Source organism: Coregonus lavaretus, assembly GCF_964263955.1.
Source record: "Coregonus lavaretus genome assembly, chromosome: 13".
NCBI lineage: Eukaryota > Metazoa > Chordata > Actinopteri > Salmoniformes > Salmonidae > Coregonus > Coregonus lavaretus.
This window is the reverse complement of record NC_140000.1, coordinates 45,446,427-45,465,378: the sequence shown is the minus strand read 5'-3', so window position 1 is coordinate 45,465,378 and position 18,952 is coordinate 45,446,427. Positions and strand designations below refer to the sequence as shown.

The 18,952-nt window shown below is 44.1% G+C and overlaps 1 protein-coding gene across 1 annotated transcript in view; it reads right to left on the bottom strand.

Annotated features, from left to right (window-relative positions):
• Positions 1 to 15,472, bottom strand: part of LOC311139853 (myosin-binding protein C, slow-type-like) — a gene marked incomplete at both ends in the record, with an annotated part of 35,196 nt that extends 19,724 nt beyond the window's left edge. Inside the window, 6 exons of the mRNA XM_084174830.1 lie at positions 1,560 to 1,610; positions 2,501 to 2,710; positions 3,440 to 3,658; positions 6,141 to 6,218; positions 7,385 to 7,408; positions 15,451 to 15,472. Of these exons, the coding sequence (XP_084030956.1) occupies positions 1,560 to 1,610; positions 2,501 to 2,710; positions 3,440 to 3,658; positions 6,141 to 6,218; positions 7,385 to 7,408; positions 15,451 to 15,472 (604 nt within the window). The remainder of the gene's footprint in view (positions 1 to 1,559; positions 1,611 to 2,500; positions 2,711 to 3,439; positions 3,659 to 6,140; positions 6,219 to 7,384; positions 7,409 to 15,450) is intronic.
• Positions 15,473 to 18,952: the final 3,480 nt, after the last annotated feature.

The following is an 18,952-nucleotide window of genomic DNA, read 5'->3' as shown; positions in this document are numbered from 1 at the left end:
TCTCCCAGTATCTGTTGGAAAGCAGACTGAACCAGATTTTCCTCTAGGATTTTGCCTGTGCTTAGCTCTATTCCGTTTCTTTTTAAACAAAAAAACTCCCTAGTCCTTGTCGATGACAAGCATACCCTTAACATGATGCAGCCACAACCATGCTTGAAAATATGAGGAGTGGTACTCAGTGATGTGGTGTGTTGGATTTGCCCCAAACATAACACTTTGTATTCAGGACATAAAGTTAATTTCTTTGCCACATTTTTAGCAGTTTTACTTTAGTGCCTTACTGCAAACAGGATGCAATATTTTTATTATGTACAGGCTTCCTTCTTTTCACTCTGTCATTTATGTTAGTATTGTGGAGTAACTACAATGTCTTTGAGCCATCCTCCGTTTTGTCCTATCACAGCCATTCAGCTCTGTAACTGTTTTAAAGTCACCATTGGCCTCATGGTGAAATCCCTGAGCGGTTTCCTTCCTCTCCGGCAACTGAGTTAGGAAGGACGCCTGTATCTTTGTAGTGACTGGGTGTATTGATACACCATCCAAAGTGTAATTAATAACTACACCATGTTCAAAAGGATATTCAATGTCTGCTCTTTTTTTGTTTTACCCATCTACCAATAGGTGCCCTTCTTTGCAAGGCAATGGAAAACCTCCCTGGTCTTTGTGGTTGAATCTGTGTTTGAAATTCACTGCTCGACTGAGGGACCTTACAGATAATTGTATGTGTGGGGTACAGAGATGAGGTAGTCATTCAAAAATCATGTTAAACTCTATCATTGCACACAGAGTGATTCCATGCAACTTATTATGTGACTTGTTAAGCACATTTTTACTCCTGAACTTATTTGGGCTTGCCATAACAAAGGGTTTGAATACTTATTGACTCAAGACATTTCAGCTTTTCATTTTTAAGTAATTTGTTAAAAAAAATAAAAAAACATAATTCCACTTTGACATCATTGTGTGTAGGCCAGTGACACAAATTCTCTATTTAATCAATTTTAAATTCAGGCTGTAAGACAACAAAATGTAGAAAAAGTCAAGGTGTGTGTGTATAATAATAATAATAATAATATAAATAATAATAAATAATATATACAGTATACATGTGAGATGTGATCTTCACATCCATACCTTTATTTGAGAATTATAATAATTAAAGGTTTATGTGCTTGTAGGAATTATGCTTTGGCATTTTTGAATTGGCATGCATGTAAACAACATATGTATGTGATATGCACAAACATATATTGCAATAGTTTAAGAGCTGATCCTGAATATTCTAACCAGCAAGATGCCATGTGCAAGTATTAAATGCACATCAGGAATATATATTCCAAAGGTCTGAGAAAAACCTGATGTTTAAAAGACTGGCAGGTAAGAGACCCATCCACAATCTATCCATAGTGTTCTCTATAGTTAGACTCTTCCCCACAGTAACTGTCTCCAGCAAAAATGACTTTTGGGGTGTTGATGGGAGCACTGTCACATAGTGGAGTCTCCATGGTAACTGACTTGAAATGGTGGGAAAGGGGGGATGGTTTGTCATGGTTACCAACCTGGTGGGGGCGGTGGTGATGGGGTGTTGGTTGTAGCGTCATCATCTTTATCTGCAATAAAGGTGTGATTGACACAGACCCACCTATCAAAAAGCTCCAAGTCCATCACCGGCACGGCAGGCCAACAAGACAAGCCACAAGACAAAGCATGCAAGACAAGACAGAACATGGGACTGACACGACACAACACCACCACATATGCATGTCTTTGAAATGGATAGATGAAGTGTACGAGACCACAAACGTGTTTATCATGAGATCGAAGCGTGTCCTGTGAGAGACCACACCAGTGTCTATGGGATGGGAGTGGACGGTGATGTGAGAGATCACACGTGTACGTAAAATAAAGGAATTATGCGTAACACCACAAGCTTGGTTTAGGAAAGCTGGAAGCACAAGTGAGAAGCACTGTGAGAGGAAGAGAGAGATTGAAGTTGACAAGCAGCAGCCAGAAGAACACAAGAATGTCCACAAGGGATACGAAAGATTAAGACCTAACTATCCAAGATAAGCCCTGTTACTTGAGAAACCCTCTGCTTGTCGTCGATCAAAAGAGTAACTGAGCTCAGCTCCACCTCCAGAGACATTATAGAGAGTAGTGTTGGGTGGTATCCAGATTTTCATACCGTTTCTGTACCATACCTGGGTATACGGTATTACTGGAAGTGCACACAAGGGGCGCTATTTCTTTAAAATAAGGACGTTATAGAGAGAGCGTTCAAGGGCTTGTTGCTACATTATAACCTCACTATGAAATCTAGACCCTCAGCTAGAAACAGTCTGTAAACTGTACTGAGAAGAAAATACACAGAAAACACACACACACACAAACATAGACACATACACACACACACCAACACATGTTCGTGCATACGCACATAAACGTAGCCTACCTATATACACACGTTCTTGCATACGCACAGACACACACTCTTCCAGACCTGCTGGTGGTGGGGGTGGTGGCGGGGTAACCTGCACCATAACAACTGGTTCTGGAGGTGGGGGTGGTGGTGGGGTAACCTGCACCGTAACAACTGGTTCTGGAGGTGGGGGTGGTGGTGGGGTAACCACTGTAACAACTGGTTCTGGAGGTTGGGTAACCTCCATAACAACTGGCTCTGCTTCCTCCTTCACCGTAGGTAAGGGGGTTGCTGAATTGGGACAAGGCTCTCACAGATTAAACTTACCGTCTATCTCCTCCACTCACACAGCAGTAAGTTTCTTTCAGTCATCATTTTCTAATACAAGCAAACTGCTAACTCCAACTGTAAGTGCCATAAAGTGCACACTGAACTGTGCTGCATTTACATGTAGCCTACATGTGCCGTTTTACCATGAAAAAGCTATCAGTCACAACTTTGGGGGCCTTAGAACTTAATGTATATAAAAATGCACTAGTCGACACTCTGCAGAAAGCAAAGCAAGAACCAATGTATGGCTGTTGTCCTGTAAATGCCAATGAAGTCCATCACATTGGGTCATAGCGGCCATTGAGGGAAAGGGTGTCTCTGTCTGTCATTATAAACAGCGCTTCAATCCAAATAAAACCCTGATTCATACAGATTCAATCAATACATTGCCTGATTTGAATGGAACTTTGGCCCATACAATCTATTGGGAGAATATAAAGGGCCTTAGCCAAGACCAACACTATGAATCTGACTCTAGCACAGACTAGAGTCAAACTGCTTCAATCAATGGTTTGAGAGTGGGACAATTGAACGGAAGCGCTTGTTACTATTTATGAGTAGAGCCTGGAGTTTTTCCTAACTACATGACCTGATCAGGAAAAACTCTGGGCCTTCAGTTATAGCTTTAGTTATAGTAAACAGCATGCGCTTTTACTGTGAATGGCTTGAGACTGAGTGAATTATACTTACCAGGCGGTGGGGGTGAGCAAGGGGACGGGGCCTCCTCCTTTACTTCAGAGTTCACAGACTCTACTTGCTCTTTAGCCCTGACCGCAACCGCCTCTGGTTCTGGTTCTTTAGACCCATTCTCTACTGGTTCTTGTTCCTTAGCAACCACAGGCTGAGGCTCTACAGGCTTAAGCACCTCTATGGGCTGTGGATCCTTCCCCTCAGTCTCTACCGGTTGTTCTGTACGGCAGATAACAACGCCAAGCTGGAGCAGCAAGCCTCGAGCAAAAGCACTGACAGCCTCTCAAAACACTGCAGTATATATATGAGGTGCTGGCTGGGCATGGATGAGCATAGATAGCCAGCAACCAGATTGGGTCTTTCCATTGACAGTCATGTCTGAATGCATGACAGGCGTTCAAAATTGATACAAATTATAAATAGTTCTCCATCTCATTGCCAACTACCAAGTAAAAATGTAGGGATGTTACCAATCTGGTCATTGCACATCTATAGCTAGTCCTGGAAACTTCAAGGAAGTAGAGTTTTACTTATTCAGCAAGCTTGTACAAGACTTAATTACAATGTAACACAAGCAATGGAATCTATTGACGGCTACCTGCTGAATGTAACAATTAAACCTATACTTCCTCATTCACACTGAATGGACTTCCTGTGGATAATTCCATATTCCAATACAATATTTCAGTACCTCATACAGTCACACACACACACAACGGTGACATACAGTGGGGAGAACAAGTATTTGATACACTGCCGATTTTGCAGGTTTTCCTACTTACAAAGCATGTAGAGGTCTGTAATTTTTATCATAGGTACACTTCAACTGTGAGAGACAGAATCTAAAACAAAAATCCAGAAAATCACATTGTATGATTTTTAAGTAATTAATTAGCATTTTATTGCATGACATAAGTATTTGATACATCAGAAAAGCAGAACTTAATATTTGGTACAGAAACCTTTGTTTGCAATTACAGAGATCATACGTTTCCTGTAGGTCTTGACCAGGTTTGCACACACTGCAGCAGGGATTTTGGCCCACTCCTCCATACAGACCTTTCGGGGCTGTCGCTGGGCAATACGGACTTTCAGCTCCCTCCAAAGATTTTCTATTTTCTAGGCCACTCCAGGACCTTGAGATGCTTCTTACGGAGCCACTCCTTAGTTGCCCTGGCTGTGTGTTTCGGGTCGTTGTCATGCTGGAAGACCCAGCCACGACCCATCTTCAATGCTCTTACTGAGGGAAGGAGGTTGTTGGCCAAGATCTCGCGATACATGGCCCCATCCATCCTCCCCTCAATACGGTGCAGTCGTCCTGTCCCCTTTACAGAAAAGCATCCCCAAAGAATGATGTTTCCACCGCCATGCTTCACGGTTGGGATGGTGTTCTTGGGGTTGTACTCATCCTTCTTCTTCCTCCAAACACGGCGAGTGGAGTTTAGACCAAAAAGCTATATTTTTGTCTCATCAGACCACATGACCTTCTCTCATTCCTCCTCTGGATCATCCAGATGGTCATTGGCAAACTTCAGACGGGCCTGGACATGCGCTGGCTTGAGCAGGGGGACCTTGCGTGCGCTGCAGGATTTTAATCCATGACGGCGTAGTGTGTTACTAATGGTTTTCTTTGAGACTGTGGTCCCAGCTCTCTTCAGGTCATTGACCAGGTCCTGCCATGTAGTTCTGGGCTGATCCCTCACCTTCCTCATGATCATTGATGCCCCACGAGGTGAGATCTTGCATGGAGCCCCAGACCGAGGGTGATTGACCGTCATCTTGAACTTCTTCCATTTTCTAATAATTGCGCCAACAGTTGTTGCCTTCTCACCAAGCTGCTTGCCTATTGTCCTGTAGCCCATCCCAGCCTTGTGCAGGTCTACAATTTTATCCCTGATGTCCTTACACAGCTCTCTGGTCTTGGCCATTGTGGAGAGGTTGGAGTCTGTTTGAGTGTGTGGACAGGTTTCTTTTATACAGGTAACGAGTTCAAACAGGTGCAGTTAATACAGGTAATGAGTGGAGAACAGGAGGACTTCTTAAAGAAAAACTAACAGGTCTGTGAGAGCCGGAATTTTTACTGGTTGGTAGGTGATCAAATACTTATGTCATCCAATAAAATACAAATTAATTACTTAAAAATCATACAATGTGATTTTCTGGATTTTTGTTTTAGATTCCGTCTCTCACAGTTGAAGTGTACCTATGATAAAAATTACAGACCTCTACATGCTTTGTAAGTAGGAAAACCTGCAAAATCGGCAGTGTATCAAATACTTGTTCTCCCCACTGTACTTGGTAGAGAAAGCACAAGCCAGTATTGGGGACAGAGCATCACAGCAACGTAAGCACGGGAGTGTGTTAGCAGCAGTGCAACTACATAATTATGTGCATCATATGTGCTGCTTATCAGGAAGTTGACTTATTCGGATCGCACGTAGACTATTTTGACTTATATGCATATTGTTTGTGTGTGAATGTGTGTGTCATCGAGGAACCGTCGAGAAATCCCATTATAAATGAAGAGAAATAAGAACGGTGGACACACAACAACAAACACGCGTGTTGTCAGTATGGTGTGCAAACGAATCACCTGGGAAGAGTGTGGGAGGGGAGAAAGGAGGGGTATGCAAGGTGGAACATAATAAAGGGGGAGGAAGGGGAGAAAAGAGGAGTATGACACCAGTGCATGGGTACCCACCTGGGGGTGGAGGCGAGACCTTGAGGGATATCTCAGGTGTGGGCATGGGCGCCTCACTACTGTCTGGGGCAACACTCTCTGAGTATGTGACAAATATAACAGGGATGGAAGAGCTGCTTTTTATAGCACAAAGCCTCCACATCTAGCCTCTAACATACTCACTCTCTCACAAATGGGCATACTTACTCACTGTATGCCCGATCTCACTCGCCATTTTCCCTTCAGTCACACACAGATTGGGACACGTACAGTAAAATACACTGTATTCGTTCGTACACGTGTGCACAATATCAATACAGTGGGATATTTTCTGAGTGTAGATGATCACCTAAAACAAAATTTCCCTTCAATGATACATAGGGAGAAAAATTCAGAAGACTTTTACAACCATTTGGCTGAACCAGATTCACTGTTTTGGTGCTTAACCGTGAGGGGATTTAGTTGATGGATGAAATACATTACAGGGTTAAAATGTGTCATTTACTTACTGTATGATAGTTTTACTCAGACTTCATCTTTGTGCAAATTCTGACTGAATCTTATTTTTGACTTTAAAATCTGAGACGATTCTCATTCTGAAGCACAATTACAGTATTTTTGGCACAATTACGATTGAATACTTTCAGAGAAGTACATAAAATCATAGCAGTGCCCGCCCAGGGATAAATTTAGCCTAAACCTGTGTGTGGGAGCAGAGCTATGCCCCCCACTGTACGAAGCCACAGGCCCAAGATGCTGCCGCTGCTCCCAAGGTCAAAGCCTGCCATCGGCAGGCGGCCAATAACATGCCAGCACGATGGTCACATGGGGGGGCAGGAGCGTCAGCTGAATCAACAGGCCTGGATCAGCCGGTCCGCCGGGGGAATGTGTAGATTCTGACCAGTCGGTCGTCACCACTGACCACTGAGCCACAGTAGTACAACAGTTCTATTGCCAAGGACATGTAGACCCTCCACATTTACAGTGTTTAAACCAGCGACCGTGTTTACACATTCACACTGAAGTCGGAGGTGGAATAGCCACATTACATGCAGCCTCAGTAGTACCTTAATGTGCTTTCACATTTGCAAAAACATGGTTTCCACCATCCAATAGACCAAGACTGCCAACCTAATATGGGATACATTCTGTCCTGCAAGACATAACCAAAGTTTCCCATAATAATTATCTCATACCAAGTTCTCTGCTCAAAGCCAGTGATGTGTGAGGTGAAAGAACATTATTGGGCATCACCCTTCACTGACCTTTTTCACCATTGGGCATCTCATCTGCAAAACAGAGACAAAAGAGAACAATTCAAAATGGGGGCATTTCTTTACTCTGCACAGTTTGGACTGATCAAACCTGCACAGAGGGTCATGGCACATATTTGGACACTACAATCTAAACCTATTAAGGGACTTAAAGCTAGCCATCAGTGGATCAAAGTCTCTATCCATCCCTTGGTACGCCCTAGCCTATCGGGTTTAAACATTTACCTTGTGTGTTATTAATGGGTTAGTGAAACAGAGTCACGTGAGTTCTCGTCTGGTCCTTACGAGAATGTTAGATTGAAAATCTCCACTCTTGCGCAACACAGTGGTTCTTCCTCTTTCCTCTTCCTATTGAAAGTCAATGCAAGTTTGACAATCTTCCATTCTGATGTCGTGTGTCAATATGCAGACTGGAGGACAGGGAATTCCACCCAATCGTCACATTAGCCTGGTAGACTGAGGATGGATTACACAGTAACAGGCAAACACAGACATGGAGACGCCAGCAGACAGTGACAGATAGAGGCTACAAGAGGAGCACTTACACCAAGACTGATATCAGCCCACAGGGACGTTGGCACCAAAAACAACAGATTTCTATCTTGAGCCTGATAACCATGCTTACACCACTCACATTTGCATATAGTACAAGAAAACACAGGCTGGAAAACATGCAATCAAAACAAAAATATTACTACAGTATTATCATTATACAATAGCTTTCCATGTAGGCCTATGTCCCTATTCATTCAGCCACAGGTAGGTCATATGTACTGGCATCACACATAAAGTAGATAAAATTAAAATGAAAAGGGCAAAACTCCCTCTAGTGGAGTCTTGGTCATTGACAAAAGGAAAAATGAGCGTGGCCATGTCCGAATACCCGAATGCCGTGTTCGCAACAACACTTTCCCAGCTATTTCCTAGGCTTCACTGGCACATTCATGTAAGTGTGAAGATATAAATGTTTTAAAAGTGCAAGTATTCCAGATAAATATACTGCAATTGGCATTATACCTTTAGCGTCTGCTAAATGACTAAAATGTAAATGTAGTACGTAGAGTTGAAATCTCCCCCCACCGGAGTCAGTTCGGAGGGACGGGCCACAGCAGCATACTGGAAGCGGTATGTGGTGATGGATGAGGTGCTGCAGGGGATGCCACTCCATCACCCCACTGGTCATCGTCTCCTCCTCTTCCTCCCAGAAGGGTCCAGATGTGGAGGCGGGAGATGGAGGTGACTGCCAGGGAGGCACGCCTTATGGCCATTTTAGTGGCCATGATTAAGAAGTAGTTATGTATTTTATTTATAGCTATTCGTTTATGAATTATCTACTGTTTTTGGTGTTGTCCTTTATTTAAACCCAGAGTGAATTTCTGTTTTCTAATTAAAAAGTGTTTATTGTTTGTAAAAAAAAATTAAATAGTTGACACCAATACATCTACTGTTGGTGTGTTTACTTTCAACATTTCAACATTCAAAAATGCACTAGCACATCTGAGCTATGTTGTTGGCCCAGTGGAGGCTGCTGAGGGAAGAACGGCTCATAATAATGGCCGGATGGAGCAAATGGAATGGCATCAAACACCTGGAAACCATGTTTGATGTAGTTGATACCATTCCACTGATTCCACTCCAGTCATTACCACGAGCCCGTTCTCCCCAATTAATGTGCCACCAACCTCCTGTGCTTGTTGCAGGTGCATGGTAACAATTATAGTGAGGGAAAAAAGTATTTGATCCCCTGCTGATTTTGTACGTTTGCCCACTGACAAAGACATGATCAGTCTATAATTTTAATGGTAGGTTTATTTGAACAGTGAGAGACAGAATAACAACAACAGAAATAAAAAAAACGCATGTCAAAAATGTTATAAATTGATTTGCATTTTAATGAGGGAAATAAGTATTTGACCCCTCTGCAAAACATGACTTAGTACTTGGTGGCAAAATCCTTGTTGGCAATCACAGAGGTCAGACGTTTCTTGTAGTTGGCCACCAGGTTTGCACACATCTCAGGAGGGATTTTGTTCCACTCCTCTTTGCAGATCTTCTCCAAGTCATTAAGGTTTCGAGGCTGACGTTTGGCAACTCGAACCTTCAGCTACCTCCACAGATTTTCTATGGGATTAAGGTCTGGAGACTGGCTAGGCCACTCCAGGACCTTAATGTGCTTCTTCTTGAGCCACTCCTTTGTTGCCTTGGCCGTGTGTTTTGGGTCATTGTCATGCTGGAATACCCATCCACGACCCATTTTCAATGTCCTGGCTGAGGGAAGGAGGTTCTCACCCAAGATTTGACGGTACATGGCCCCATCCATCGTCCCTTTGATGCGGTGAAGTTGTGCTGTCCCCTTAGCAGAAAAGCACCCCCAAAGCATAATGTTTCCACCTCCATGTTTGACAGTGGCGATGGTGTTCTTGGGGTCATAGGCAGCATTCCTCCTCCTCCTCCAAACACGGCGAGTTGAGTTGATGCCAAAGAGCTCAATTTTGGTCTCATCTGACCACAACACTTTCACCCAGTTCTCCTCTGAATCATTCAGTTGTTCATTAGCTAACTTCAGACGGCCCTGTATATGTGCTTTCTTGAGCAGGGGGACCTTGCGGGCGCTGCAGGATTTCAGTCCTTCACGGCGTAGTGTATTACCAATTGTTTTCTTGGTGACTATGGTCCCAGCTGCCTTGAGATCATAGCAAGATCCTCCCGTGTAGTTCTGGGTTGATTCCTCACCGTTCTCATGATCATTGCAACTCCACGAGGTGAGATCTTGCATGGAGCCCCAGGCCGAGGGAGATTGACAGTTATGTTGTGTTTCTTCCATTTGCAAAAACTGTTGTCACCTTCTCACCAAGCTACTTGGCGATGGTCTTGTAGCCCATTCCAGCCTTGTGTAGGTCTACAATCTTGTCCCTGACATCCTTGGAGAGCTCTTTGGTCTTGGCCATGATGGAGAGTTTGGAATCTGATTGATTGATTGCTTCTGTGGACAGGTGTCTTTTATACAGGTAAATTGAGATTAGGAGTACTCCCTTTAAGAGTGTGCTCCTAATCTCAGCTCGTTACCTATATAAAAGACACCTGGGAGCCAGAAATCTTTCTGATTGAGAGGGGGTCAAATACTTATTTCCCTCATTAAAATGCAAATCAATTTATAACATTTTTGACATGCGTTCTTCTGGATTTTTTTGTTGTTATCTCTCACTGTTCAAATACACCTACCATTAAAATTATAGACTGATCATTTCTTTGTCAGTGGGCAAACGTACAAAATCAGCAGGGGATCAAATACTTTTTTCCCCTCACTGTAGATAAATTGAAAGAAACCCGCACACTGCTCTCAGCCTTCGGTAGAGCTTTTTGCTCTACTAAACTAAGTAAATGTTCTTTGGTATGATAATTGATTACATTTCAATAGCGCTTTTCATAATCTCAAAGTGCATCAACAGTAAAATAACAAACAAGCAACACATCATGAGTAGCCCAGCTACAGTTGGCTAGGTCAACCAATAGAGTGCATGCATCCTCCAAAGATGGAGAAGGACAGTTCATGGCTTGATCAGAGGAATGTGTTCAGGGAGATGGTTGATGAAGATGGAGTCTGGTGACGATCTTGTTGTGGGCTGCTCTGGGAACCAGCCTGAGTCCTGTAGCCACTGAACTTCTCCTTCACAATGTATAGCACCCACTTGGGTGATGCCTCAGCAGCTCTGGGCGCCAGAAAGCTCACACACAGTTCAGAGTAGTAGCCAGTCGTGCTCATTACGAGCCATCTGCCTCAGCACTGCATTCCTCTACTGCATCTCCATTACTCTCAAGCTTCAGGTGACTCTTCAATTAATACATGCGTAGGCCTACGGTACACTCAAGTTTACTCCAAATACATATTTCAAAATGCTAGCTATTTAGCTAACATAAGCCCAAAACAACAACATGGAAAGGTCACTGGGTGGGGCTACAGACAAGCCTTTCCGGTTCATATGAAGACGTAACTGACGGTGCATTCAAGACAGCAGGGAACTTGGGAAAAAAACGTGCTACGACTGGGAAAAATACTTTTGAACGGTCATCCAACTCGGGCATAATAATATAATAATAATAATAATAATAATATGCCATTTAGCAGACGCTTTTATCCAAAGCGACTTACAGTCATGTGTGCATACATTTTTGTGTATGGGTGGTCCCGGGGATCGAACCCACTACCTTTGCGTTACAAGCTTCGTGCTCTACCAGCTGAGCTACAGAGGACCGCATCAACCTTGAGCTCTGACTTCTCCGATCTGAAGATCACCAACGTCCCAATTTTTCCCCATTCTGAGCTCGTTTTGTTTCCGTATTCCCAGTTGTCTTGAACGGACCAAAAGTAGTACATTTCGGCCATGGCATACTGCATACTTTTTACTAAACAGTGTGTGCTAAATAGTACATAGTACGATTAGTACACAGTATGCAGTTAAAGTAAGTAGTAGGCAAGCCAGATTTTGGACACAGCCACTGACTGAGTGAGTGAGTAAGGGACCGAGAGGAAAAAGAGATGGGGTGTAGGGGGGATTTTTGGAGGGTGATGACAGTGTACTCCCACAGCTCTGTTGCTAGCCTGTCCATTTACACAGAGAGTGGAACTCAGCGATGAGCACTGGGCCTGGCACAGCAGCCTGTGAATTCTGCAGGGATGCCAGCCTTGCCACCCTGCCCTGTGCCAGGCACGACGGCTCCTTTGTTAATGATCCGGAGAAATACTGTGCATTACTGTGCCATTCCTGTCCAAAGTCCCAGAGTCCCAGGACCATAATGTGCCCCAGTGTGACTTCTCTGTCCACTCCCCTCTCTCTTCACATCTATTGCCTCTCATTTTGATATACTGTAACTCCCATCCATCTCTCATTCCTAAGTCCCTGTGTGCCTAATTACAGTAATAATGTACATACTGTAATCCAAAGTCCATACACAATTATCATTATTGGAACCATAACGACCTCTCAACCCCTTTATTCTCCAGTCTGCAACACAGCCAAAACCCTGTTGTCCAGCCACTCTTTTGTGATTCCCGCCGGACACTCCAGTTCAGATTTACTCATTGTCACACCTCACCAAAAACTTGCCGTTGGCTCATCACATCAGAATCCTATAGGGTCACACACACATTAATGTGCACTACAGGGAGGCATTCTTTGTCTAATCGCAGAGATCATGAGCGCAGAGAAGGGTTTTGTTTCACCTCTGCGAACTCCCCAGTGCAGCTGACCACTCTGCAGGTATGTTCAGCTGTCGCCCATGCTGTGGTGCAGACAGATGGGCTCATGGTGACTCCAACGGGAGCCAAGCTGCCGTTGCTTCTTAATATAGACCCCCAGAACTTTTTAATGCACACCATTTATCAACTCTTCTTTGTGACTATTGTGTGTCGGTTGGACCGGCAGTCCACATAAGGGAGTGTGTCCATTCCTAGGAGTTCTGAGAATGAGTGCTGCTAGAAGTGAAAAGGCCACAGAAAGGAACTGCTGACTGCCTCAGTGTGGATGTGGGGCTGTGGTTTGGCGATTAGCAGCTGACAGGGTCTCCCTGTGTTTAACTAAAGGCTTGATTTATGGAGTGGAATTCGGAAAGCGACGACCACACTGTCTGAGGTAACAGATCAGGGAGAGTGATTGGGGCTGAGCGGTTGTAAATATACAGAGCTGAGGATGTGGGCTTTCTTCCCACTGAAACCCAAGACTTTTGCTGAAAGCAGGCACAGTGGGTGTAGTGGAGGATGCTGGCCTCTTGACTCCGGGTGAGATATTCAATGACCGTACGTCTGACCCCTGAGTGCCCTGAGTGAATCATCATCTAAAATGATGGTGTGACAATGGCGGATGGTGAGGGAGAAAGTGAGGGAATGAGTGAGAGACAGCGCAAGAGAGAGAGAGAGAGAGAGAGAGAGAGCGAGCGAGCGAGCGAGCGAGCGAGAGAGAGAGACAGAGCGAGAGAGAGTATGAAGGATGGGGATTAAAAGTCTGCTCATTCTGAACTATTCCAGGGACCAAGGAATCCAGGTCCCAAGAGCTCCAAGGGCCACTCAGCCAGCCACTCAGCCAGCCAGCCAGTCAGTCAGCCAGTCAGCCAGCTAGTCAGCCAGCCAGCCAGTCAGCCAGCCAGCCAGCCAGTCAGTCCATCATCTCTCATCCTGCTTTTTAAAGACTTGGGTCTGCAGTCTAAACCAACACCACCTCCAGCAGCCTCCTCCTCTTCAGCTGTTCAGTCCTTTATAAGAACAATACTTTTTTCACAGTCATTTATCTAGTCTTCTGCAACAGAGCAGCTATTTATGGAAGGTGGTTGCGGTGGACTGGCATGCAACTGCCTCCCCTTCCCCTGTGTGTTTGACTCCGACGGGATCATGAATGTTTATTATGGTGGATGAACTTTCTGGAGGCATGTCTCCTGTACTAATAAAACACACTTTACAGTAGTGCTGTGTGTTATACATGTACAAGAGGAAGCTAAGCTGTCCAACAGTTTCATGGTGCCTCACTCCGAAGCGACGCAATAGATTTTAAACTTATCCTAGCTCACCCAGCCTCTGCTACACTACATTCAGATGTCGACATTTATTGAGAGCCCTATCAAAGCAACACGGGCAAGTAATAAACTGGTACTGAAATCCGAATAAGGCCAGTAAAGTGAATGGTATGTTTTTAGAGCTCACAGCTAACTGTTTAAAGATGCCAAAAGGTGGATTGGACCGTTTGCTGCATACCTGGTCTAGTCCTCATATTTATTGCCACCATATTTATTGAATAACTTCCATAAAAGCAATATTGCAAAGCCCTCCCATTCTAGCCTATAAGCCCCATTGTCCTACAGGGGAGAGAATGCACTGGCCGAGTGGCCTGGATGTATGTGTGGAGAGAAGAGAGTGCGTGCCATTCCTGATGTGCGAGTTCTGCTGCAGATAAAGCTACGGTCCACCAGAAAATAAACGGTTTATAATAAAACTTGTTATTCACTCCGTTGGGGTGGTGTCCAAGCGATTAATATACTGTACTGTTCCTGTACATGGGCATGTCTTACTATTGAGCAAAGTCCCCAAAGACCTGAACTAATGGAGAGGGAGGAAGTACTAGCACAGAATTACAGACAAGACGGACACAGAGTGATTAGGTCTATGCAGACAAGCAGCGGTATGCTATTGAAGGCTCTACCATAGAAAGGAGGAGGGAGATGAATATGGAGTTGGGATGGGTTTGAGGGATCTTGTTTGGCTTCTGCTGCAAAATAACATGTCATCCACCGTGCCATCCATTCATCAGTCATCAGCAAGACCGAGGACGGAATGTATCCATCATCTGGAAAGCATCTTCATCCCAACACGATCCCAAGACAGTCCATCCAGATTGCATCACCCTTCAGGGGTCTTCTTCGCTGGTGTCCAGCTCAGCCCAGCGCCAAGCACCAGGGCTCATCAACATTCCTCCACCAGGGCTCATCACGTCTCCCTCCAGTGGGCTCCTAATCACCATGAGACCACTGTCCATCATGCCAACAGCAGCAACAACAGCAGTTCTTTTAAATAAACCTCCTGGATCTCTATCTCCACAGATGAGGAAGAAACATCCAAGCAGAAATACAGTACTGTTGTCGCCAAAGTCACTTTCTCAATTACCGTGAGCAAATTCCTGGGAACTCTCAAAGTATAGTTTAGAGAACTTATTTTGTCTAATGCAAAATATCTACTCAATAATGCCGACAAACAAACAAACACCAAAAGAAACCATGCAAAATATTTTGCCTTTATTTACACAACAAGAAAAAGGAATGAAGGGTTAATGGAACTTTTCCTCATATTGTATGCCAGTAGAGAAAACCAACCAATAATTACAACATGAAAGTAAAAGAACATATGCATTACAATTAACAGTACCAGTTAATCAGCTGTTGTTAATACATTAAACAAGCAGGATCCTAGATGCAGTCTGAAATTCTAACAAAGCGTTGCTTCAGGACAGGTTGTACAGTACACTATGCTGAAATCCTTTCTGTACACTCAGTGAGGAGAACAGGGGCACTCCTACCTTTCTTTGTGGGCTCTGGCATCTTGAGCCGGGTTCCAAGAAAAGCGTCAACGAATGAAAAGCTGCAGGTAGGTACGTGCCTTCAGATCGGCGTGACTGTATGGGAGGCCAGGTGGGGCGTGGGAACCCTCAGTCCAGAGGGAGAGAGATGAAGATGGGCTACCACCTGGGACCCTCAGACCAGAGTGATGGGAAGAGATGAGGAGGGCACAGTGTGGGAATCTCAATGGGGGAGAGGCGGCACAGTGACACATCTAGAGGAGACTGGCTTCCTGTCTTTATATAGCAGGGCAGCAGGCCCCTCCTCTCTCTAGCTGACAGTACAGCTCCATCCTGCCCCCAGCATCACTGTCCTCACTGGCCTCTATGCCAGCTCTATAGCCTGCTCTCCCAGGGCTTCTGTATGGTGCTGGGGGGGGTCTTATTCTAAAGGCTCTAATTCCTCGTCCAAACAGTGGTGGATGATTGGTTTCCTCTGATTTGCTGAAAGTTGTTAGATGAAAAGATGCTGAGGTTAGCACTATGACGTACATAACTGGCCAGCTGCTAGTTTACTTTGTATTTTACACTGGTCCCTCAGGGCTGTGTGGCGTCAAATGTCTTGCTGTACAGGTGTGATGTAATCTGATAGGGGTACATACACTACTATCCTGGAACTCTAAAATACCATATCAAAACCGGTACAGATAACACATTGTTTGTGAAATAGATGCACTTTTAGGAGTAATACATGCACATTTAAAAAACAGAAATGGGACTGAACATTTCAACTGTTTCTAAATTAATTAATGTAATATATAGAAGGCAGAAAGAGGCTCTTGGGCCGTCCGTTGCCTATACAGTATAAAAATAGACAGCACTTTGGGAGTACAACACTTTGGGAGTTTATTTAGTGTTCCGTGAAATGGATGCCACCATTGCCCAGGTCATCAACCCTGAATGAGGTGGACATTGTGTGAGTGGAGCTAAAAATGACGCATCAGTAGGGTTGTAAAATTCCTGGAACTTTCAATAAATTCCCTGGTTTTCCCGGAATCCCGGTTGGAGGATTCCCGGAGTCAGGAGGGAATAAGCAGGAAATCTGCAACCCTTCTATCAAGATTTCTGGAAAACCAGGGAATTTACTGAACGTTCCAGGAATTTTGCAACCCTACACATCAGTCAGGGTTCCAGAATGCAAAAAGTAGCGTACAAAATAAGGCAATGAGAGAGGGGTCTGGTCAGTTACGAACAGTGGTAAATAGGGCATAAAAGGCAATGAGACATTTCGGGGCGTGAGATTAATCAGTTCCTCATGATTCAGTTACATTCATTAGGCCTATACTAAGTGCTATTTGAGTAACTTTGTGGGTTCGCTGCACATAAAAAGATTGAGAAGACTAGCTTATATAGACTTGCCAAGTGTCAGAGATCTGTGTAATCCTCGGGGGATGCTGTCCAAGTAAGTAGGCCTGCCTGCGGGGCCAATAAATACTGGAGAGCTGCCAGGGCGGTGGTTATATTGCTTATAAAAAGCTGTCATGAACCTTGACATTTGACATATCCGACATGGAAAGAGGGTTTGATAGAGAATTTTGAGATTGGTGCGATTGCTAGGAGGCTAATTAACCTTTTAGCACGTTGGGTGAGTGATAAATCAGGCAGTGACGATTCAGTCAACAAGGCTTAAAGCTGTTGGGACTTAAAAGGAGAGGTCATCTTGGTGCTTTTAGAACACAAACTATGAGGGCTTCTTATCGTGGGCAGTCCCAGGCTCCTGCTGAGACTTAACATAACATAACCACTCAACAGCAGGATTCCATTTCACCAACACGTCAGTTGTTCCTGAAAACAGTTCCACTGCATCTTGCGCTATCATTCACTGTATCAACAACATACCGAGGTGTGTCCAATATCAGCGCAGTGCTGCCCCTGTCCATTGAACACAAAGACCACAGAAGGGTGTTTACTGTATCTGAAACGACATCTCTGCCTGCAGCCTTTCAGGCTATCCTATTGAAATGGGACAGTAAAGCCCTTCATAAAGAAACCCTACAACTAATTTGTTGAATCTCTACATATGATACTGCACACCTACTATGCACATTGTCTCCTAATGACGTGGAAGACTTTAATGATTCACACCAGACAGATTTCATGAAGAAAAAAACGTGACCTTACTTAGGCCTAGTGTTAGGTGACTGCCTTCACAGATAGTTTTGAAGTATGTGGCCTTTCTTGGTAACAGACACACACAGGCTCTGTACCCCATTTATAACTCAGAGTGGGCTCCAGCGGTAAATGCAAGGCTTAGGGCAGTATCATGTGGGTCTGCTACAAAGAGCACACAAAACCATTTGGAATTGCCTGGTCTGGGCAGGAGTTGGCATCACAGGGGAGATTTAGCCATGAGGTCACCCTTGAGAGCTGATAGGGACAACCAGGGGGCAACAGTGCCCCTCAGAGGAACTACATTGACCCCTGCTGGTAATACAAGGACATAACAGCTCTTACCATTCTACCCATGAACACATGATGAAACTAACACCAACACATACGCATGACATGCTCCCAGGCATGTACACATGCAGACCAATAGTATGTAGACATACTCTAGTCAATGATTACATCAAATTGTTAACCTCACACAAAAGGAGAGATGACAATCACACAGACCAGGCAAAGGATCACACTCAGCCAAGAGACTGCTATTACAGTGATGCTCATTACTGCATAATTCTGTTCCCAGAGGAGAATGGTCCATTTTAAACGTTGAGGGTAGCATGGAAAGTAGACTGTAAATAGACTCACTCCTACCTCCTTATGGTGATGGAACTCCCCATGCTCTGATCAAATGTCTCTCTGACTTCAGGGCCCAGTTTTTTAAAGGTTATCTATCTGGATTTCGGCTATCGGATAGGAATAAATGCAAAGAAATAGAATGAATAGAACGGGGTCCCCATTCAAGTCAATGATTCATATATTCTATTTTTATGCATTTAATCCTATCGGATAGGCGAAATACGGATGGATAACTTTTGAAAAACTGAGCCCAGGGGCCTTCCTGAGAGCAGAGGCATATGACTCTCTCTGGACTGGTTGACAAAAGTTATCCAAACCCTCCAGCTCTCCAGTCCATGTACCAAGAAATGTGGAGCTTGAATGACAAAGAAAATGCTTTATTAGGCCTACTGTAGTAACATAATAGGTCTATTGCCTAAATTCTATCCTAATATTTATGTATAGCCTTGAAATATTTTCCTGCAATATGGGCCCCTTTAACCAACAGTATTTGGCACTGTTTAGGGCCATTGTATGGGTAGCATTGTAGAATGACACCTAGGAACAGCCAACCATTGTAGGCCTAAACGAACTTCAATCAGTCACATCTGTAGCAATTAGGCTAACAGCCAATCTAAATATTTTGATGCAGTCAGTTGGCTCTATAACTTTATAATCTTCCTGTAGGGGCGTATTAATTCCGCCAATTCTGTTGCAAAACGTTTCTTAAACGTTTAAACGA